This window comes from Monodelphis domestica, chromosome 1 (genome assembly GCF_027887165.1).
Source record: "Monodelphis domestica isolate mMonDom1 chromosome 1, mMonDom1.pri, whole genome shotgun sequence".
Taxonomy (NCBI): Eukaryota; Metazoa; Chordata; class Mammalia; order Didelphimorphia; family Didelphidae; genus Monodelphis; species Monodelphis domestica.
The window spans coordinates 601112030-601136165 of NC_077227.1; the positions used below are offsets into that span (position 1 = coordinate 601112030).

A 24136-nucleotide genomic window follows, 5' to 3' on the forward strand; every position below is an offset into this window, starting at 1 on the left:
TGGAAAAAAATACGAAAGATGCAGCCATTAAAAAACAATAAAAATTCCAAAGGCATTTTGAGGTTGTCATTTCAAATTCCTCAGAAGCCAACAAATATTGTCCTTTATTCCCTTTCTCTCATGAATTCAACATGCAGAATCAAGAATGTTTCCTCTCTGCTATGCCCACTCAACTATAGCCAAGCAAATCTGTTATATAACTCTTTTCTTCCTTCACAAATACTAAAGCATAGGATTATAGATTTAAAACTAAAAGGAACCACAGAGATAATTTAATCTAACCCCATTGTCTTTGATAAACCACGACAACTTCTCTGAAGACATTATTCAATCATCTTTCCTCAGATGAAACTTCCCAAATTAATAGTTCCAATTTCTAGTCCTTCCAGCCACTTCAAGAAACCTTCAAGGAGTTATGGACTGTTGGAACTGCTTATGCCCATATTATCTAATAAAAGCTAACATTTATATAGCACTCAATATGCACAGCCACTGTGCTAAGTGTTTTATAATTATTATCTCATTTTATTTTACCTGGGAGGTAGATGATATTATTTTCTCCATTTTACAGATTCATTAAACTGTCCCTGACACATATTAGCTGTGTGACCACAGGCAAATGATTGAACCTCTCAGCCTTCCCAGGTGACTTTACGAGTCCCCAGGGTCCATGAATAGATTACAGATTGAACTTGGATTTGGGAAAAATTAACATCTTTATTTTCACTAACCTGTAACTGAAATTTAGCATTTCCTTTAATTGTTAGCAAACATGATTTTGAAAAGTGTTCCATAGGCTTCACCAGACCATCTGCCAAAGAGATCCAGGGCACACAAAGAGTTACGAAGTCCTACTCTAAGAGTCTGCTGACCTGCATTGCTGTGGGAAGTTTCCATGTCAAGACTGCCCACATCAGTGAAATCCTGAGTTTGGGTCAAATCCAAAAAGAATGAATTTATTTAGTATTTTATGGCTTACAAAGTACTCATTGACCATGTAAGGTAGGTAGTACAGGCATTATTGTCCACACTTTACAGGTGAAGAATTGATACTGAAATGTTAAGAACCAACATTTTGGGGGCAGCTGGGTAGCTCAGTGAATTGAGAGCCAGGCCTAGAGACAGGAGGTCCTGGGTTCAAATTTGCCCTCAGACACTTCCTAGCTGTGTGACCCTGGGCAAGTCATTTAACCCCCATTGCCTAGCCCTTACCACTCTTCTGCCTTGGAACCAATACACAGTTTAAAAAAAAAAAAAAGAACCAACATCTTAAAGTTAGTAAGTGGCAGCAATGAGATTTAACCCAGATCTCCTGCCTCCATACCCAATGTCCTTTCCTTTGACAATTATATATCTATATCTATAGATAACATTCCTTTTCCCTCTATTATTTCCATTTTAAAAATTTTGTGTCCTTAGATTGCAATTTTTATGCAGGCAGGAAGTCACCTCTCATTACCCATCTAGTCCCCCAGAGTACCTATTGCTTTGCTCACTCTCAGTAAAAATTGACTGAAAGTAGAGCTACCTGGATGCAATTTGGAATTATGCTAAGAGAATAACTAAAATATCCATCTTTTTTTTAGCCTATAAATTCTGCTGCTATGCCTTTAAGCCAAGGAGGTAAAAGATAGACATGTAGAAACAACAGTACTTTTTGTAGCAGCAAAGGACTAGAAACAAAGTAGATGTCCAATGATTAGAAAACGGACAAATATATTTTGATACTTGAATGTGATAGATTAGTGTACCATTAGAAACGTTGAATATAAACTTCATATATGCAAAATTAAGGAAACAGTTATAACCAAAACTTAAATGGAAAGAACCACCACTGCCAAAAAAATTAACACGAATATAATGTAATTATAATGATTAGGCTTGGCCTCAGAAAAGAGAGGTGGGATATTATGGGTATGAAATAGTACCATAGGATTAATTTTGATAAACTGCTTCTTTTTTTCCTTCTTTCTCTTTTTTATATTTGGTATGAATTCTTCTGAGAGAGGGACTAGAAGTAGGATTTTGTTAGAAAACTAAAGGTATATAAAAAATCAAAGATAGGAAATGTTTTAAAAATAAAAAGTAGAGTTATAACAAAACAAGGGTATTTAAATTATACTATTGAGGGATACATGGGCCCCTGGTGGTTGTGCTTTGCTTGCTATTGCTCCAACATTTCTAGAGTAAATGTAGACCTGTTGGACTGCTTAGAGCCCTCTTCTTGTACTAGATTATCAGAGGGGAGGGAGTAACTCTTGGTTGGCCCCATACTGAAAGATAATTGGTTTTTACTGAGGCTCCACGTTGTGCAAAATTTCTGGAAACAACTATGGCAAAGGCAGCCAAAACAACCACCTTTAAGCCAGACTCACTGTAGAAACACTAAAATAACCGGAGTTTGAGCTTTCTATACACAGCTCTTTCTTCATTGCTTTTGTACACAGTAGCGTTTAACAAATGTGCGCCTTGCAAACAGTAGTGCTTTAAAAATGTTTATTGAATTGGTGTAATTTAGAATCCCACTTTGCTTGAATGAAAGAAAAAGACAACAACAGAGCTCCAAAGATTCAGAAACATATTTGATTCCAGCTGGGCAGCAAGAATACTTTTTGATGGAACTCCAAATAATGCCATATTTGTGAAGTCTACTCTTTTAAACTAAATAGCCCTTTCAACTTTAGACACTGATTGATGCTGTGATTTATGCAAGAGTGGTGGATTTGTAACCATAAATATAATGAACAATTTTAAACTTCTGGAGCAAAGACAAGCAATAAGAAAGTACCCTGAATCGACTTCTAAAGACAAATTTGGGAGGGGGGATGCTAGGGAGTGAGAACTCAGCCCTATGGTAGGGAGATGAAGGCCTGTAGAGGTTGATGATGGGAAGATTGACAACTTGGTTAGTATTAAAACTGGTTTTTGTTGTTTTTCTGTCTGTTCAAAGAGTACAAGTAATGTCAGTGCCCTTTAAATTTTAGTTTCCTGGACAAAGCCTCAGTTGCCCCACCCTAGTTATATTTATAAGGTTAAAAGTCAAATGACAATTAAAAGGGGAATTATTTTGAGAAAATAGCCTTTTTAAAAATCTCAGACCAAAAAAAAAAAAAAGATTCAAAACTATCTGAAACTAAACAGAAGTAGAATCTCTTTGATAACTTAAAGACACTCTTCCTTTAGATTCTGTGCTCCAGTATTGTATCTGAATACTTTAAAGCAAAGAACTGCAGACAGCTGCATTCCTTTGCTGGAATGCCATATAGTTTAATCCAAGCCATATGTAAGGAGGCAAAAGTAAAGGGTTGGTAGCCATCCTTCTTCTGAGTGGAGGAAAAAAAAAAGTTGTGATCTACTTTGTCAGCACACAGGATGCCATATTGTACTCTGCATTTACTGTTGGGGAAATCAAGAGCACATTATACGAGAATATTGGAATGTGCAGCATAAGGCAGTCTCCTTTCCTCTCTTCTGCAGCTGATACTCAATAACAGGAAATATTCAAAACACTTCCAGCATTTCATATGGAACAGTATGAACACTGTCAATTTTTTCTTATTAAATCTTGTAATCCTTGTATCTCTTCAGAAGTCCTACTCTGAGACTTCATAATGGTATCAAGGTGTTTTTAGTGACTATTTCAGTGAAGTAGAAGCTCAGGTGGCTTCTAGCAAACTGGAAAAGCTTTAAATACCAGCCCAGGGATAGACTCTGTGTTGTCTGAGGACCAGTCTAGCTATTGGAGGAGAGGCTCATTGCCAGAATTTTGCCCAATTTTGCTCATGGCCTAAATTGCCCAATATAATGACTTTTTTTTCCCCTTGACTGCAGGAACACACCTATTAAGGAATAATAGAAAGATATGATTAAGAATTACACTGGATGAGAAACATGACAGGGTTGTGATCTGGGTGAGCTGAAGGAGAATCCATCTCTAGTGAGGTCATGGATTCATCAGTCTCAAAGTATATTTTGATACTCTACTATGAAATTAAATCAATCAAGCCCAGCCTTTTGTAACAAAATAAGACAATGTCTGAAAGTCAGAATAATTTTATTTCTGTGTGCACTTTATCCAAGATAGGACTTTTTACCTAAGGTAAAGAAAGCAGTTCTCTATATAAAGGAGGAGGCTAAGAGCACTAGCTGCTACCAGGAATCTTTCTCCAGTTGCCCTTGGTTCCCTATTTGATTCTGTAAACTTCCTCCTGCAACTCCATCTGTCCTTCTCATAGCTAACTCTCCTTGTAGTCCCTTCCTCCCTGTATCATCACCCTTCCTTTTTTTTTTTGCCCCCAGACAATACCTCCATTTTTGGAGTTGGCCATGCAAATTCATTTTAGTTCACCAAGTACTTAGCACCTATTACATCAAGCATGTTCTTAGACATCTGGGAAAGGAAGGCATATTAGTTTGGGTTTATATTTGAAATTTTTTTCTTTTTCTAAATATCAGGACAGGCTTCAGACTTCTAGGGACACAGTTCTTTCATAATAATCTCATATAGCAGGGTCTTTTCTGACCAAGTTTTGCATAAACCTAGGTTATTCATGGAAGCTTGCCATGGTTCTGTTGGGCATTTCGAATACACATATGTATCTGGTCTAACCTTCCGATTTCATTGGTGTGGCAATCTCCTGTTGTGGAAAACTCCCAATGTGAAAGCTCCCTCCACTTAAACAGCCCTATAGTCTATGTTCTGAGGGTTGCCTGGAACACTGAAAAGTTGCCTATGGTCAACTGATATACATCAGAGGCAGCACTTCAACCTCCATCTTCCTGACCCCAATATTGGCCATTATATTTTGCTATTTTTCTTATACATATTACAATTTAATATTTAATATGCAACTCTAACAAGAAAAATTTCATTTCATCTAATGGGGTTTGAAATATTCTCAGTTAATACTCAAGCCAGTTTTTGAAGATAAGGGCATTAAGGGGAGGGGGAAAGGATCACTGTGGGAGGGGATTGGAGAGGAGACGGTGTGAAATAGGGCCTGGGAGGAGTTCACTTGGGACCTCAGATGGAAAGGAAATACAATGAGGTGGTGCCTTTTAATCCAATTGTTTCCTCTCTTACAGAATTAGTCTAACTAACTATAGTTGGGTGTTAAACTCAGTTGTCTTTATGCTATGGTAGTAAAAAAGGGATCAATGCTCTATTAAAGTTTGGCACTCATCTAGAGGAATGAGCTCTTTTTTTTTTTTTAGGCCATATGACATAATGAATAGAGTGTCATGCTTGGAATAGAAGGACCACGGATTGGGATCCCACCTCGGGTACTTATTAGCTGTTGGACCCGAAGTAAATCACAAAACAATTAATTTTTTAATTGATTTAAATCTCTCTGAGGCAGCCTTTGGTATAGTACCTGGCATATAGTAAGTGTGTAATGAATGCTTGTTTATTGACAGCCTAAGCTGCCTCATCAGTAAAATTGGAATAATGCTATTTGTCTCACAGGCTCAAAGGTGGTACACTGGACCAGGCCTGGAGGCAGGAAGACTCATTTTCCTGAGTTCAAATGTGACCTCAGACACTTACTAGCTTTGTAATCCCAAGAAAGTCACTTTTGCCTCAATTCCTTATCTGCAAAATGAGCTGGAGAAAGAAATGGCCCTCCAGGACCATTGCCAGAAAATCCTAAATGAGGTCAAGAAGAGCAGCAAACACTGAACAACAAATGAAACAAATGTATGTAATGTATTTTGCAAACTCAAATGGTCTACAAATATGAGGTGCTATGGTTGCTCTGCTGCCTTCAACACTGAAAAACCTGCATTTTCAGTTTCTGGTCCTACCTACATTGATAGGAATCACCAACCCTTCTAATCTTTAGAAGGGCATTTCAGGACTCCATAGAGCCAAACAATCCATCACTTGGAAACTGACCTGACTGGGAGAATCCCAGGTCACTTTCATGACCTTCAGAGGCTCAAAACTATGAGGTGGGGCAGCTTTGGCAGAGTAATGAATAGTTTTTGTTTTTTTCAAAGTCTCCCTTAATCAACATGGATCACTGATCATAAAGCCTTATTTTTAAAAAAGCCCCAGAGTCCCGGGCACAGAAGAGATTATCTTTAGTGACAGGAATAAATAAACACTGAACCAACCATTGCTAGTTTGCATTTCCAGATGCTATATAGAAAACTCTCCAGTTTTCCACGCTCTTTGTCAACTCCTTTTCATTGGGCATTCCTCCCTCCCAGAGAGGTCCAAAGAGAACGAACTTTGCCGGGGATAGGTAGGTACCAACCACCGCCCCAGAGCTCCAGGATTCTCTTTGGACCCCTCTGGGCATAGAGCCTATTTCTCCAGCCTGTTGCAGATAAAGCCAAAGCTAGCCGCGTTTTGGGGAGACGTTTCTGCCTCACCGCGGCTCCCAGAATACGTTGGGCTGATCAGCCTCCAGCCACTCATTCCCCAGCACCCCACTTGGGTGGGCTCCTTCCTTGCCTAGGCTGCACGCGACCCCTCCCTTTTCAAGCAGTCAGACTCCAACCAGCCTGAGTCAGGACAAGGGAAGGAAAGGAAAGGGGCCAGAGCTGGGGAGATCCGAGCGTGGAGGCCCATTTGGGGGGAGGGTCAGTCCGTAGGTCTGTCCGCATGCATCTGGAGCTGCTGGAATTTCCACTCCCTTCCAAGAATTGCTGCTAAATGGTTCCCGCTGCCTCTCGAGTCACGTGAAACGGCGATTATATATCTCCCCTTCACCGCGCTCCGGAGCCTGCCCTCAGTTCTTCAGCACAACCCAGTGCTCCTCAACTGCTGAGAGGGATGTACCCTTTCGCCCGAGCCCAGGCAATGCGCCTGGGCGCACCTTCCAACAGCCTCCGTTAGCTGCAAGCACCGTGGGCCACTGTCCAGTTTTCTGCGCTTTTCCTACTTCTCCCAGACTCAAGTCAGGCTTTCACCTAAGTGACCAGAGGTGTCCACTTCGGTCTGGCTGAAGCACAATATTTCCTGAGATGTCTAGCACCACAGAAGTGGGAGCGAGTAACGAGGTCCCCCCAGTCGCGGAGGGTAGCTCAGTCCAGATTAACCCGGAGCTGAAGCAGCCCACAGAAGAGGTAAAGGTGGAGTGGCGGTGGGGGAGGGGGGACGCGGCTGCCCTTGTCTACACTAACCTACGTACTGGAGGACCCCTTGCGTTTCCCCAGTGCCCCTCCCCTTACTCCCTCCATCCCACTGAAGAAGAGAAACAATGGTTATCAAGGGAGTTTCTTACAATTCCTACAATACCTCCTATCTTTAGGAAGATTTTGCCGAAGGAGCAAAGGGGCTTAGAACTCTACACCCATTCCTTTCCGGAGGCAGTGTATTTCTTTTATTTCCTCTCTGGATTGCAAATAACGTTTTTCTAAAGGTTTTTATAGGGCAGCTAGACACTTTTCTATGTTGCCATCCTCCATTCTTCAAAAGGTTTAGTATAAATTCAAACAGGCATTATATGCACTTAACGTTCATTGGGGCTCGATTTGGGATGGGTTAGAAGGAGGGAAAGACAAACTTCCAAGTTAATGCTGTGAACCTAAGGCATATAGCATGGCTTAATACGACTTCCATCTTCTCTGCTACTTACTACCTTTAGGACTTAACACAAGTCCTTTGTTTATGAGACGCAGTTTCCCCCAGAATTGTTCTTTGCAGGTTCCATCCTGCTCCAAATCTTCTGAACTCAGGGAAAAGTTCTTTTGAGAAAGTTAAATGCCTACTCTGTCTCTGTGCCCGTCCTCCCCATATCCTCATCCCATCGTCTCACCTCTCTACTTTTTAAGCACGCTTTCATGATTTGCAGATGGAGCGTTGCTGCTTGGAGTGATGGAGAGTGACTTGGAAGCCCCCATTGTAAATTGGGTACCCAGCCTGCATGTGGGCTGTTCTGGGAATGTTTCTGCTATTCTCGGCTTTGGGACATCACCTCTGGTCACTTTCTGTTAGTTTAGGTCCCTTCAATGAATCCATATCATTGTTTCCTGGACTCCTTACTCTGTGATTACCAAAACCAGGAGTGGAAACGACAGGACATCATGGTTAGGATTTCAGTTAACAGCCAAGAGTAGCTCACGATTGGAAAGGAAACATTGTGTGTATGTTGATCCCCTTCATACAACAGAAGGGTTTACCTAATTTAAGCCAATGGATCTTAGTTTACACTTGTATTAAATTGACCTGTAGGCCCTGAAGAACCAAACCCAACACCTGTCCCACTTTTCTCTCTCCTGTTTCAAAGAAAATCCTGGGGGGATGGGGTGGGAGAAGGGGAACTTTCCAGGATGTGAGCTTTAGCTTGGACCATTCTGTTCTCTCTATGCTTTTGTGTTCTGCCCCACCTCCCCTACTACCTAGATTCAAGGCTTCCCAACAACCATTTCATTTGTTCAGAAGATGGGAAAGGATGAGAAGTAAAACAGAATCATAGATTTAGAACTGAAAGAGGCATCATCAACTAGTCCAAACCCTTCATTCTACAGATGAGAGGACAAGGAATAGAAGAATGAATTAACTTGGTCTTTAAGCTGGAAAAGAATATGTGACCTCAGAGGCACATGATGTCCAAACTGGGTGTTTTTGTCCACTATATCACACTATTTCTTTTACTTTCTTGGCTTCCAGTCTTCCAAGCTCAGTCTCTATAGGAATGCTGGGAAATCTATCTTCCTTCTCCAAATTGAGAAAATCTCCATAAATTTGACTTCTACCTGTGACTGTGAGGCAAGTTAGAAACAGATGATCTATATAATTCAGCTATGTTATTCTACCATGATTATTGTTCAGCTTAGAGAACTGCCCATTCTTGGATTCTGACAGAAAATATAGTTGTTTCCATGGGAAGAATATGGGAAGAGTTAATAATGACTGTAGTGTGATTTAGTAGGAAGAGTTGTCAAGAGAACTGGTATCTTGTCTGAGGTATGCTACTCTCTAGCTGTGTGATTTTATTTAAGTTACTTTACCTCTCTGAGCCTCAGTTTCATCTTCTGTGAAATGAAAGGGGGTAGATTTACTGATCTTAAGGTTCTAAAACACCATGATGCCAAAGAATTAAAATTATTTTAAAGTTTTTAAACTAGTATTTTAAAAAAATTCTGTGGTTGAAAGTCACAGGGTATAACTGAAGTAATGGAAGTGTTTCAGAGCTTTCAGTGCCACAAATACTGAGAAGGCTGAATAGAGTGCTGACCAGTGGCAAGAGTCAGTATCTTTCTTCTCAAATCTGACCTTTGTTTCCTTCTCTCTAGTTTTGCTGTGTCTTTGGTAGAAAACAATCATCTCCCCTTGAACTTCAGCTGATTCTTTCTTAAGGGAATTCCTTTTTACAAGATAACAGTGAACTTGAATCTAAAGAGTTACTAATTAAGTCAGTAAAGGAGCTGGTGTAGAGGCAATGTGTAGACAAGTACCCTCTGCACAAACTCTGACTTAGAGCAGCTATAATCTCCAGTTGATTCAGCATTAGATTTGCATACTTTTACAAGGAGAAGGAAAAAAACCCTTTCATTCAAATCAACAAATCTTATTGAACTGCTGTTCTTGTAGCAACTAGGTGGCACAGGGTATAGGGTACTGGACTTGGATTCAGGAGGACTTCTTAGTTCAAATCCTGCCTCAGACATTTAATTAGCTGCGTGACCTTGGGCAAGGCACTTGACCTCAGTCTAACACAGTTTTCTCCTTTGTAAATGGAGATAACAGCATTTCTATCCCAGGGTTGTTAGGAGGATCAAATGAAATAAAGCAAGGAAATAAAGTTTTGGGGATGTAAATGTGCTACATAAATACTAACTATTATTATTGCCTGTGTGACCTCCTCCAAACCATTTGATCTTTCTGAGCTTTATTTTCACATCAAGCTCAAAAAGGGCATTTATTTTTATTATGCTTGCATAATCATAATATAGTTAGCATCTTCTGTACTTTCCTAGTTTCTAATTCCATGTATATATATTTTATTACTTTTATTCTCCACTGTTCTAGTCAATTGCTCACTATTCCCCAGACATGTCTAATGCCCTTCCTTCTTTGTAAGAGTCCTGATGCATAAACTGCTTTGCTATCATCCATCTTCTTGTATTATCATTGTAGCCATTAACAAAAAATAATAGCACAAGGCATCATGGTTTATTGGATAAAAAGCTAGGCTGGAAGTGAATAAAGACTGGACTAAAATCCTAGCACTAGTACTAATTAACTGTGTAGCCCTTGGGCAGGGCATTTAACTCTCTAAGCCTCAGTTTGAACATCTGTAAAATGGGAACAACATTTCAATAATACCTGATTAACAGGGGTGCTGTAAAGCTCAAACGGTATAATGGATGCCATCTTTATTATGTTGATGCTGACTATTATCTTACATTCACCAGGCCTCCAGTCTGATGATGTTTTCATTCCTTGAGCCATCTATTAGATTCCTACTGAACTGAAGCAGTATTTAGAGAGGAATACAAGGATGTGCTGGTAAATGTTAAACATTGGTGCTCTCTTGGAGGGCCCCCCCAAAACATATGCACATACACACTTTTAAGTTTTATTAACAGTTTCTTAAATCTTGACAATTAACAAAACAATAAATCAAGCCCTAATTTGTAGAGATTTGAGATTTCTGAGATGTAACTGCTCAAACTGAAAATTTAATAGTCCTGGAGCTACTAAGAGCTGGTTACATAGCATACCCCTCTCCTAGCCATATTACTATGGCTTTTTCAATCCTCTTTGAGTTTTCATGGCTTTAATGTTTTCATGGCTTTCTGAACACTTAAAAATTCTTTGGGGATTCAAAGGTTCGTCTTAATTTGAGAGTTGAAAGGAAACCCAGGAACTATCTAGCTGAACTCCTAATGAGAAAGAAGCTCCTCAATAGCGTGTCCCCACAAGTACTCCTCCAGCCTTTGCTTGAAAACTTCCATTGAGAAAGAACTTGGCACCTCTGGAGTCAGCCAAATGCATTTTGGTTCAACTCTGATTATTAGGAAGTTTTATCATTTCTATCAATTGTTCTGTTCTCTGGAGTCAAATAGAAAAAGTCTAGTCCCTCTTCCACGTGAGGACCGAAGATAGTCATCAGGGGCTGCCTGAGTCTAATTCCTTCAGCTGATCTTCATGTGCCATGAAATCAGGGACCATCATCATCCTCACTGTCTCCTCTGGACACTTTTCAGCTTGTTAATGTCCTGAAATTGTGGTATTAGAAATAAATGATGATCCCTATGAAGTGTGATGTGGGGAAGAGTATTGTGGTTGTGGAAACTATGCTTTTCCACACCACTCATGATTGCATAAGCATTTAAAAAAAATTCTCACCTTCCATCTTAGAATCAATACTGTGTAATGGTTCCAAGTCAAAAGAATAAGGGCTAGGCAATGGGGGTTGAGTGACTTATCCAGAATCACAGCTAGGAAGTATCTGTGGCCACATTTGAACCTAGGGCCTCCAGTTTCTGGACCTGGCTCTCAGTCCATTGAACCATCTAGCTGTCACCATCCCCTCTGTATGAGCTTTTTATGTAAATACCTTATCTGTATTGAAGCAAGGTGGCAAGGTAGATAGAGCACCAGATTCAGAATCAGGAAGCCCTGAGTGCAAGTCAGACCACAGTCACTTACTAACTGTGTGACCCTGGGAAAGTCATTTAACTCTGTCTTGATTTCCTCATCTGTAAAATGAGCTGGAGAGACAGATGACAAACCATTCCAGTATCTTTGCTAAGAAAATCTCAGATGGAGTCATAAAGAGTCAGACATGACTAAAAAGACTGAACAACAACACCAAAGTAAACTGCATCTACTTCATTCTTCTAGTTGGCCAGTTTAGAATTGCCAAAAAAGAAATGAAGGTTTATCTGGTGTAATTTGGTCTTTTAAAAAATTATAATCACTAAATACAAAATTTGATTCTACCTATAATTCTAAAAACCATGAATAGAAATTTATAAAACTTCATTGAATGATTGCAAATATTTTATGTGGAATAATCTGGAAGAATTAAAAGAACCAATATAGCAAGAATTGAAATGCTTACTATTGTCTGTCAGTGACCTGTTCTTAAAACTGTTGTAATCACTACTTCCTTTTTCTAAATGTTCACTATCTCTTTATTGATCCACTCTAGCATCTTTTAAGCACTCTAAGTAAAGCTCTCTACCCTATGGTTGATAGAATCTGTTCTCTTCCCTTTTTTGAAGGGAAGATCAGGACATTCACCTTTCCCCAGGCTTACTGTACCTTTCCAACTCTCTATGATCTTTTAAACGTGGCCATCTGTGGCTCAGCAGTCATAAGTGTCATCCCTGGGCATGAATTACCTGAGGAAAGATAACATGAACTCATTAGGGGCAACTCAGTGCTCCTAGCAGCTTCTTATTTATCTTGAAGATCAAGTCTCTGTTAATCATTTTTATTCAGTCATTTCCAGTGCAAAGTTCATTCTCCTTGGCAGAGAACATTAGCAAAATAACGATGGTCTACTCAGACTTCTTTCTGTTGTCAGCTATCATCTCACTCACCCAAAGCAGAAGACCCTGATTTAATGTTTGGGGATCTCATTATGATTTTTAAAACCCCTACTTTAAAATAGTTGCTTTGTATTGGTTACAAGGCAGAAGAACAGTAAGGGTTAGGCAATGGGGGTTATATGACTTGTTCAGGATCACACAGCTAGGAAGTGTCTGAGGTCAGATTTTAACCCAGGATGTCCTGTCTCTCTAGCCACTGAGCAACCTAGCTGCACTTCTCATTATGGTGTTTTTTTTTAAACCCTTACCTTCTGTCTTGGAGTCAATACTGTGTATTGGCTCCAAGGCAAAAGAGTGGTAAGGGCTAGGCAATGGGGGTCAAGTGACTTGCCCAGGGTCACACAGCTGAGAAGTGTCTGAGGCCAGATTTGAACCTAGGACCTCCCATCTCTAGGACTGGCTCTCAATACACTGAGCTACCCAGCTGCCCCCAACTCATTATGGCTTTTAAAAATCTTTTTTTTGTTGTTGTACTTAGCTTTCTTTGCCAATCTCAGCTCATTCTGACACAGATTTTTTATAGGACTGCATCATCATGCCTTTATATTAATTCTCTGTTACCTTAATGTGCTAGCATTTTCTGTACATTCTTTAAAAAATAATCTAAGTTGATCATTGAATTCCTTTTGTATTCACATTCATCTCTTAGGCAATTTCTATTTTTCCCAATTAGAATTGTTTCCCATGGCGTTTTTGGAATTTTATTCTTGAGCCTTTTCATCTCTCTTAAGCTTACCCTAACTGATTTTAGTCCATGGAATCTTACTTATCCTTCTTTTGAATCCTTTGAAATCTGCTTTCCCAAAACTCAAGGTGCTTGAATCCACCTGATTTCTTTTTCTCTATTATAAATTCTAGGAGAGGGGACAGCTAGGTGGCTCAGTGAATTGAGAGCCAGGACTAGAGATGAGAGGTCTTGGGTTCAAATTTGGCCTCTGATACCTCTTAGCTATATGACCCTGGGAAAGTCACTTAACCCCACCTTTGCCTAGTAATATACAGTATTGATTCTAAGACAGAAGTGAAGAGTTTTTCAAAATAAATAAATTCTAGGAGAGTGTGGTGACTTCCCCACAAGGCTTCCATCATTTCCACCCTAGAAACCAATCCCCTCCTGTTAGTGAGAATCAGTTCCAAGATAAAATTTCCCCTTGTAGGTTCTTTCACCTCTTGAAGGATAAAATTATCATTAAGACAAGCCAAGGAATTATAAGCTTCTCAGATCTTAGTAGAAAAAGAACTCCAGTTTGGTGGCACAGTGGATAGAAAACTGGGCCTGGAGTCAGAAAAACCTGTGACCTCAGACCCTTACTAGTTGTGTGTGACCCTGGGCAAGGCACTAAATCTGTGTCAGGTTCCTCATCTGTAAAATAGGGATCATAATAGTATCTGCCTCCCAGGGTTGTAGTGAGGCTTGAATGAGTAGTTACCTTAGCACACTTTCTGGTACAAAGTAAGTGCTATTCTGGTTGGTTGGTCGGTAGTGTCTGAGATGGTAAATTACAGGCAAATTGTCCTTCTGCATCATTGAAGAGAATATAGTTCCTCATGTTGATGAAATGATTGGTGTGTAAACATAGAAATGAACAAAAACTCCAAACTAATATCAACATAAAATCTTGCTATAAATTAAATGTTTCTGAGAACTGGCATTTGCTTCATGTTAGGCTAAAATAGAATTTTTTTAGAAGTGAGATTTGAAAGATTACTATTTAATTAGTATTGGGGATTTCTTCAATTTTGATACATAACTATGGGAAATAGTTGAAATTGTTTTTCTTTCCCCTTCCCATTTCTGGGGAAGATAAGAAGTTCAAGCAATTTGTAAAAACAGTTTACTTTTTTTTTTTAATTGTAAATTGTCAGTCAACAAACATTTATTAAAGTGCTTCAGGAAAATTATTTTGACAGCTGTGTAGAGGCTAGACTGGAATGGGGGTATGGTATGAAGTAGAGAATCCAACAACAAAGCTGTTAAAATAGTCCAAGTATGATGAGGGCCCTCCCCAGAGTTTTCACTATCTCAGAGAAAATGAAGGGACATGTACAGGAGATATGATTAAGGTAGAGACTAAAAGTCTTGGAAACTGATTGGGTATGAGAAATGAGAGAATAAGGGGTCTAGGATGACTGCTAGGTTGAGAGCCTGGGTGACTGGGAGGTTGGGGGTACCCTCAAAAATAAGAGAAGTTAGAGACAGGGGGGTCCTAGGTTCAAATCTGTCCCCAGACACTTCCTAGCTGTGTGACTGGGGGCAAGACATTTAATCCCCATTGCCTAGCCTTTATCACTCTTCTGTGTTGGAACTAATACACAGTATTGATTCCAAGGTAGAAGGTAAGGGTTAAAAAAAAAGGTAAGAGAAGTTAGGAAGAGAGGAGGCTTTGGGTATATGGGGAAGATAATGAATTCCATTCTGGACATGTTGAATGTGCAGTGCATCTTGTTAGAAAAGTCTAATAAGCAGTTAGAAATAAAAGAAATGTAAGGTTGGCAGTCAGGAAAGAAGTTGGAGCTAACACAAACAATCAGAGAATCATTTGCATGGATGTGACAATTACATCCATGGAAGCTGATGAGATCATCAAGTAAAATGGTTCAGAATGAGAAGAGAGCCAGGGCAGCGGCATCACTAGTAGGTGTGACTTGAATAAAGATCCAGGAAAGGAGACAGAGAATAAGTAGACAGGAGGAGAATCAGACTTGAGCAGGTTCCTAAAAACCTAGACAGAAGAAAACATCAAGAAGGTGATCAACAGTGTCAAAGGCTGCAGAGGAATTCAGGAGGATAAAATTGAGAAAAGGCCATTACATTTGTCAATTGAGATTATTGGTAACTTTGGAGAGAGTAATTTCAGTTGAATAATGAGGTTAGAAGCCAGACTGAAGAGTGTTAAGAAAGGACTGAGAGAAAAGGAAATGGAGGAGTTCAGCCACAAAATATGAGCGAGATTTAGGATGTTAGGGATGGATGACTCAAAGGGAGGTCTTTTGAGGATGAGGGAAACATAGCTATGTTCAGAGGCAGGAAGGAAGTAGCCAGTAGATAGGGAGAGATCATTGAAGATTAACAAGCGAGTAAGGATGATAGAAGGAGTAGTCTGCTGGAGAAGACTGGATAGAACGGAATAACTTATGTTGGTAGAGAGGTTTGCCTTGGCAAGGAGAAGGGCCATCTCTTCATATGAAATAGATGAGAGAGAAAATAATAGCCGAAGCAGGTGAGTGATGTAGGGGGAGGGGGAGGAAAGAAGAAGGAGCTCTCAGTGAGTGGCTTCATTTTTTCCCCACGAGATATGAGGAAAGGATATCAATTCAGAGGATGGAGAGCTATGGGGAGGGATGAAATGTTTGGAAACATTACTGTTGTGAATAAGAGCAAACCGATTGGGAAATAGAAAAAAATCACCTGCCCCAGTGAAGGCCCAGTTGAGATATAACATAAATTAGGGGATCCAGTCAGCAGCTTTGCTGATTTTTATTGAGCTTTATTCAATAGCATGTAGGCAGGAGCAACAGTTGGGCTTTGACAGGATAATATTTTTAATAGGATAATGGGACAAGGGACTTGAGAGAAGAGAATTTTGGAGAATTGAACTGGTTCATCAAGGGATCAAAATGGGGAAGAGAAGAAAATATAGGCAGTGAGGAGGTGATAGTGTACAAAAGAACTGAGCTGAGGAACTGGAGACTATGATGAGGACAGGGAATAGGGTTTGGAGTTGCAAGGCAGAGGGAGAAGTGAGATGACAACAGATTATCATCAAAGGAATTTCAAAGTTCATGAACACATGTATATAAGGAAGACTTTTGAATAAAGACAAGATTGAGCATATTACCATCTCCCTGTATAGTTGTGGTCATGGGAAATTTGTAAGTTGAGGAACTGGGAATTTAGTGTTTGAATGATTATCAATATGTGTGTTAAAGTCCTTTAGTATGAGGACAGGAGTTAAGGAGGAAAGAAAGATTGAGTCAGGCACTGAGCTTATTGAAGGAAGGAGAGCATCCTGGAAACCACAACCACCAGAATTTTGATTGGATAATAAAATATGGATTTGGTGAACTCCAAAGGTAGGGGAGTTACTGAGGGATAGTGGTAAAGGGGGAGCTCAGAAATGACAATGGGGAGCAAGGAACATTCTGCTAGTGAGTCAGGGTATAAATGAAAGTAACTAGTGCTGGAACAAGTAGCTAGGGAACATGTTCTTTACTTTCAGTATTAAGACAATCTCATTTATATCCTTTTGAAATCTTTAGGACCTCTTGCTGGCTGCTGCCTACGTTTATGATGCCCAATACAATAGAAATATTCCATTTGAAACTTCCCCTCAGGCTATCAGGTAATGAATGGGTATGTGTATTTTTATGTGTATGTTGCCTCTGTATCTATGTGTGCCTACATATTTGGGAAGTATGTTAGATGGGGCATTTCCATTTACAAAATCCAATGTGACATTTTAAAAGTTTTCTGTGAAAAGTATTGTATGAAGCATAGTAGAAACACAACAAATATCAGGAAATGCTATAGGAAAAGAATAAGATCTAATCTTAAAAGAATTTCAAAACTTTCTTCCTGTTAATGGGTTTCTTGTCTTAGTTAATGAAACTACATAAGAGAAACCCATTTTATATTAGATTTTGTTGTAAGTAAATACATTTTATTTCTCAGTTTTTATTTGGAGGAGTTCTAGTCAATATAAAATGTTTATTCACTCTCAGGTGGGCCCCTCACTACAGCACAATAGTCCTTTCATTCCTCCCTAATAGATTATTTGTTATTCATCCCAGCAACTATTTCAAATCTGACTTCTCAGACCTCTGCTACCTTCTCCATTGAAAAAATTCTCTCATATTCTACTAAGAAAATTCTTTGTAAATTCTCTCTTTCTGCACCTTATCATGCCTTCACCTAATCCTGTGTTTTATTCTCCATTACCCCAGTCTAATGATTAAGGGCCCTTATCCTTGCCAAATGTAACTATGCCCTTGATCACATCATCCCTTTTCTCTCCTGTAGGAATCACCTCCATATTTTCTCTTTCTCTCTCCCACACTCCTTCCTTGCTTCTCTTACTAATTTTTATTCTCTCCTTAAGCACTGATTCCTTCCCTGTTCCCTACAAATATGTGTTAAGTTCTTCCCATACTTTAAAACTACCTCAACTTGATCCTACCATTCTTTGAAGCTATTGTCTTGTATTTTTCCTCTTTCTTTCAGCTACATTTCTGTTTATACTCATTGCCTCCACTTTCATAACTCTTACTCACTTCTCAACCATTTGTATTATGGCTTCTGACCTCATCATTCATAGGATCATAAATCTAGTGCTGGAAAGGACCTTAAAGACCACTGAATTCTACCCCTTTACTTAATGGATAAGGAAACTGAGGTATGCAAAGGTTAGCTTGTCCAGGGTTACACATGCATTAGGTGTCTGAAGATGGCATAGCACCTGACTCCTAGTAGATGCTTAATAAATGTTCATTTCTTGACTTAACTTGAATCCTTCCTTCCTGACTTCAAATCACTCTTCCCTACACTACACTGCTCTCATCAAAGTTATGAATGGTCTCTAAATTGCTAAATCTCATGGCATTTTCTCAGCCTTTATCCTTCTTGACCTCTCTACAGCATTTGACCTTGTTGGTTACTTTCTTTTGGTTACTCTCTGCTCACTGGGTTTTTGTGACCTGTCTCTCATTTGATGATCAAATCCACCAATTTACAAATAAGGAAAATGAAACAGAAAGAGAAAATAAACCCCAAATCTTTCATACTTCAAAGCCAAGACTTTCTTCACTCTACCACCTAACAATTTTTGCTCTTTGTCATTCAGGAGGTACTTTAAAACTCAATGTGACTTATTAATGGCTATCAATAAAAGTTGAGCAAACAGCAGATAAATGAGGTTATTTTTCTATTATCTATTATTTTATTAGAACATAAATTCTTCTTCTTTTTTTTTTTTAAAAACCCTTACCTTCCGTCTTGGAGCCAATACTGTGTATTGGCTCCAAGGCAGAAGAGTGGTAAGGGCTAGGCAATGGGGGTTAAGTGACTTGCCCAGAGTCACACAGCTGGAAGGTGTCTGAGGTCAGATTTGAACCTAGGACCTCCCGTCTCTAGGCCTGACTCTCAATCCACTGAGCTACCCAGCTGCCCCCAGAACATAAATTCTTAAATGGAACTGCTAGACTGATTTCATACTTGTATAAAAATTCATTTTTTCATTATTTCCCCTAGTGACTTACACATAGTAATAAAGGTTTACATTAATAAATATTTGTTAGATTTATTTGTCCTATTGATACATATTAACCAGAGAGTTCTGTGGATGTTAGTAAATCTCTAAAAAAAGTCTAAGTTAACAGTCTTCTTTTGAGTTCTTATCCATCCTTTAAAGTCCAAATTCAGGACTACTGCTCCATGACCTGAGCTCCCTAAGAGAAAAGCCTTTCCTTTCAGAACTCATCCAATATTTTATTCTGTACCTCTTGCAACTTACATTGCAATGCTGTATCTTGCAAGCCTCTCTTTTTGTGTCTCCTTCCCCCACTAGAACAGGGAAAGTGTTTTATCTTAACTTTCTGTTTCCCTCACATTAATCATCTAATTTTTGTTTAAATAAAACTGAAAAGAATATAATGAAAAGTAATCATCAGAAACTAAAGCAAAAGGAATTAAAGCTACAATTAATCAATCAAGAAGCATTTATTAAGTACCTACTATGTTCTAAAGACTGATTTAAGTGTTGGAATACAAGATTAAGACAATTTCTGCCCTCTAGAAGCTTAAATTCTATAAGATGGATGTGATATGTCCACAGTTAAGTAAACTTAAGATATATACTTCCTCCCCACAAATCTCCAGTAATTAGTAGTTGGGGAGAGGGAAAGGAGAGGAGAAATACATGAATAAGTAAAGGAGTCCGGACAGATCTACTGAAGGAAGTGGTTCTGGAACTAAGCTAAGGATTCCATGAGGCACAGGTGAAGAGGAGGGACATTCCAGCTATGTCTGGAGGCAGAAGTTGGAATGTAGTATGCAGGATATGACAAACAGACCAGCTGAGGCATAGAATATATAAGGGGGGAGTCCTGTGTACAGCCTGGAAAAAAGACTGAGAGAAAAAAACCTGGGAACTGAAGAGGTACCCATCTGTAAGAAGTAGCTGAATAAATTATAGTATATAAATGTAATAAAATATTGTTGTTCCATAAGGAATGATGAAATGGATGGTTTCAAAGAAACTGAGAAACCTATGTGAAGTGATCAGAACTAGAAAAAAAACGGTTACAATAACAGCATTATAAAGAAAAACAGTGTTGAAAGACTTGAGAACTCTGATCAGTTCAATGACAAATCATGATTTCTCCCACTTCCTGACCAGATATTTTTGGATATGACCAATGAAGGGTTTCCTTTGCTTGACAAGCAATTTCTTTATGTTTATTTTCTCTTTTTTGTTGTTGTTGTTCAATGGAGGAGGAAAGGAGGTGGGAGTGAAAGAAAATACATTCTTGTTTCTTGAAAAAACAATACTTTTTTTTTTTTGAAGATAGGTTGGATCCAGATTACAAAGGACTTTTAATACCAAACTGAATTGTTTGAATTTTAACTTAAAGTCATTCAGGAGCCACTAAAGGTTCTTGAGCAGAATACAATGGTCAGATATGATTTAAGTATGTCAGTTTGGCAGCTGTATGTAGGACAGAGTAGAGAAGGGGAGAGACTAGATTCTTGGGGAACAAATAAGAAAACTATTGCAATAATGTAGGCAAGAGGCCAAGGGTCTAGATATGTTATGGTGTGAGCAGAGAAAAGGGGACTAAAGTGAGATTTTGAGGAGGTAGAATCAACAAGACTTGGTAAAAATTGTATATATAGGAAGTGAGGGAGATGAGGTCAAATATGGCTCCTGGGTTGTGATCCTAGATGAATGAAGAATGGCACTACTCTTGACAGAAACAGGGAAATTAGGAGGAATGGCAGGTTGAGGGGGAAAGATGGAGTTTTGTTTTGGACTTAGTAATTTGAGGTATCTATGAAACATCCAGGTGGAAATGTCAAGGAGGCAACTGATGCAGAATTAGAGCCCAGGAGAAAGATAAGGACTGCATAATAACAATCATACTATATAATCCTTAATTATTATAGGAATAGAATTTTATTGTTAATACAAATATAATATTTTAATGTAAAAAGTGAATGGATCTTGAGTAAGAAAAATACCATGTGATAGATTTTTACTTGTGAGTGGATATTGGGTGATTTGGTTTGATTTATTTTATCCAAACTCAAAGATGTCTAAAACTAAACTAATTCTCTTCCTGCCAGACTCTCCTCCTACTCTTACCTTCTCTATTACTATAGAGGGGACCATCATCCTCCCAATCCCTCTAGTTCTCATCCCCAGTATCCAAAATAGCAAAAAAGGCAAATGATGTTATTCTTTAACTCTTAATGTAAAGGAAAATCTCCTGGTAGCCTTTCTTCCCTGCAATTCTGGAGGAAAGAAAAGGCAAAGAGGGTCAAGTAATAAGGGTTACATTTTACCAAAAATATAAGCTTTCTGTTAAGGAAAGAAATAAATGTTTTGGTGATAGTTTGATTCGCTATTTATTTATAATATCCCTTTTTTCCTTCCAGATTTTACTATCTTTACAACCACTGGGCTATGCAAGTTGCCACCTACTTCTTTATTTTTCTAGATCTTTCTCTTGCCCTGTTTGAGGAGCCTGCTGTGTACCCACTCCCTTTCCTGGTAAGTCCCAGAGATGAAACACCATGTAACACTTTAGTTTATGTGAGTCGTCAGTGTCAACATGGAAATCTAGAAGTCTCCAGTTTATTTAGTTGGGAGGTAGAAACCCCAGGTTTTGACCTTGTCACGGGAGAGTTTTCTCCCTGAGGGAAGGTCCTACTTCACTGGTCTCCATCAAAACCTGGGGTTTCTACCTCCCAACTAAAGAAACTGGGAACTTCTAGATTTCCACATTGACATCAGAATAATGAAATTTCTATTTTTTTCTTAAAATTTGAACAAATCTTAATTAACTATTTTTTGCCTTTCCATTTCTGGGAAAGAAATCTTGTACCATAGCATCATGTTCTTCAAGAATAAATTCCATTCTTTTGTACAAATACCATTTTCTTAGTTTTCTTCCTCTTCCTTTTGAAAAGAGATCATGAAATCTACTGAAAGGTCATCAGTATGTGGGTGGGGTTGGAACTCCCTTTAACAGATTTACATGAGGACAAGTGAATGAGAACCACTCAGGATTGGCAGGCATGAATGATTTACTCATTTACATCATAAGTGGGAGTCCCACATCAATGAGATCAGGTGTATCTAGTATTGGAATTCTTTTGGAATTGTTGTAGGTTAGAAGAGAAATAATGTTCTAAAGAACATTTCACTTGATGCCAGTAAACAAGAATGCTGTGATGTATTATAATAATAAATGTCTTTAGATCCTATATCCTAACCACCATATTTGTTCTATAGTTTTCAAATGATAAATGATGACTGTCAATTGGTGTGATATGCTGTGTGTAACTCTACATAAACATGGTAAAAAGAGATTCTGAAGGGATCTGAATGAGGAATGTAATCAGTATTCCTATAACTTTCCAGGCACAATTCTCCATTTCTTGACCTCTTTACAGTCTTTGACAATATGGATCACCTTTCTTGCTCAATACTCTCTTCTTTCTAGGGTTTTCTTGATATTACCCTCTCTTGGTTCTCCTCCTCCCTATCTAGTGACTCCTTCTCAGTTCCTCATCCCAATTATGTCTTGTAACTAGAGGATTTTAAGCAGTGCCCCCCTTCCCTTCTCTCTCTGTAATTCAGTTGATGATTTCATCAGATATTCATGGATTATTACTATCTCTAAACTAACAATTCTAGGATCTGTCTCTCCTGCCCCAACCTCTCTGATGACTTCCAGGCTTGGATCACCAAATTGTCTTTCAGAAATCTCAAACTACATTATACAGAAATCATCTTAAACTCAGCATGTCCAAAACTGAACTAATTATATTATATTCTCCCCCTGCCCCTGCCTTCCCTCAAGCACCATTCTTCCAGTCCCTCAAATTCATAGCCTAGATGCTATCTTCAATTCCTTACTGTCTCTCACCCCCAATGTCCAATCTGTTGGTAAGGCCTATAGATTTCTGCTTTGTGCCATCTCCTGAATATGCTCCCTTCTCTTCTTTGACACTGTCACCACTCTGATGCCAACCTGGACTGTTGTAATATCTTGTTAGTCAGTCTGCCAGCCTCAAGTCTCTCCCACTCCAACCCATCCTTTCTTCCGCTGCCAAATTAGTTTTCCTAAGTGCAGGTCTGACCATGTCATCCCTCTACTCAGTAAATTCCAGTGACTATCACCTTCAGAATCAAATACAAAATCCTGTTGTCATTCAAAGTCTTTTATAACCCAGCTCCTTTCAAAATTCTTATATCTTGCTCCCTGCCTTATACTCTTCAATCCAGTGACACTGGACTTCTTGTGATTCCACAAAAAAGACATTTAATCTCTGGGTCCTGAGATTTTCTCAGGCTGTCCCTCAATGGCTGGAATGTTATCCTTCCTCATCTTTGCCTACTGACTTCCTTGAAGTCTCAACTAAAATTTCACCTTCTACAGGAGTCTTTTCCCAATCGTTTTCATATCTAGTGCCTTCTCTTTCTGAAATATTTCCTATTTATCCTGAATATAGCTTGTTTGTACATATTTATTTTCATATTATCTCCTCTATTAGATTAAAAGCTCCTAGAGTGCAGGAACTGTCTTTTGTCTTTTTTTTGTATCCTCAGTTCTTAGCAAAATACTTGGTAAATTATAGGTAATTAATGAATGTTCATTCGCTGACTGATCTTGATAAAGACTTAATCTTTAAATTGTAATTTGAGGAACACTCTGTGATAGATGAGGTTCCTTTATAACAATGGTTCTCAAACTTTTTTGTTCCATGACTTTTTTATACTATTAAAAATTATTAAGGACCTCAATGACCTTTTATTTATGTGGTTTATTATTATATGTGGCTGATAGTTTCTATTAAAAATGAAAACTTCTAAGTTAAAAAAATATATATGAATTTTAAATTAGTAACAATAAACCCATTACATTAATATATAACACATTTTTAATGAAAAGTCACTATAGTTTCCAAAACAAAACAAAATGGCATGAAAAGAGTGGCATTGTTTTACATATTTTTGCAAGTATCTCATGTCTATTATGTTATATTTAAAATAGTGTATGTCATAAACTGTGGCAGTTAAAAGAGTTGTTTGCCATAAACTGTAACAATTAAAATGGTTGAGGTTGTAAACTGTAGTGAGTAAAATAGTGGAAGATATAAATTATAGTAGATATTAGAGTGGGTGAGTAAATTGTGACCGCAGGAAATATGTTTTCACTACAGTATTTTGTTTTAAATCAAATATAAGGTGGTCGCCAGGGAATATATTCCCAATTATGAATATACCCAAGTCAACTGGGTTTTATAGAGATTTTAATTAATAATACAATGAGTAATCAAAGAAAGAGAGAGAGAGAAAAAAAAGTATAAGTATGAAGGGCCTTAAGCCAACATGGC

The 24136-nt window shown here is 38.5% G+C and overlaps 1 protein-coding gene across 1 annotated transcript in view; it reads left to right on the forward strand.

Annotated features, from left to right (window-relative positions):
- The first annotated feature begins 6179 nt into the window (after positions 1 to 6179).
- LOC100033211 (two pore channel protein 2-like) overlaps positions 6180 to 24136 on the forward strand; it is a 59247-nt gene continuing 41290 nt past the window's right edge. Inside the window, exons 1-3 of the mRNA XM_056813762.1 lie at positions 6180 to 7074; positions 16777 to 16859; positions 21170 to 21284. Coding sequence (XP_056669740.1) covers positions 6973 to 7074; positions 16777 to 16859; positions 21170 to 21284 — 300 coding nt within the window. The 5' untranslated portion in view covers positions 6180 to 6972. The remainder of the gene's footprint in view (positions 7075 to 16776; positions 16860 to 21169; positions 21285 to 24136) is intronic.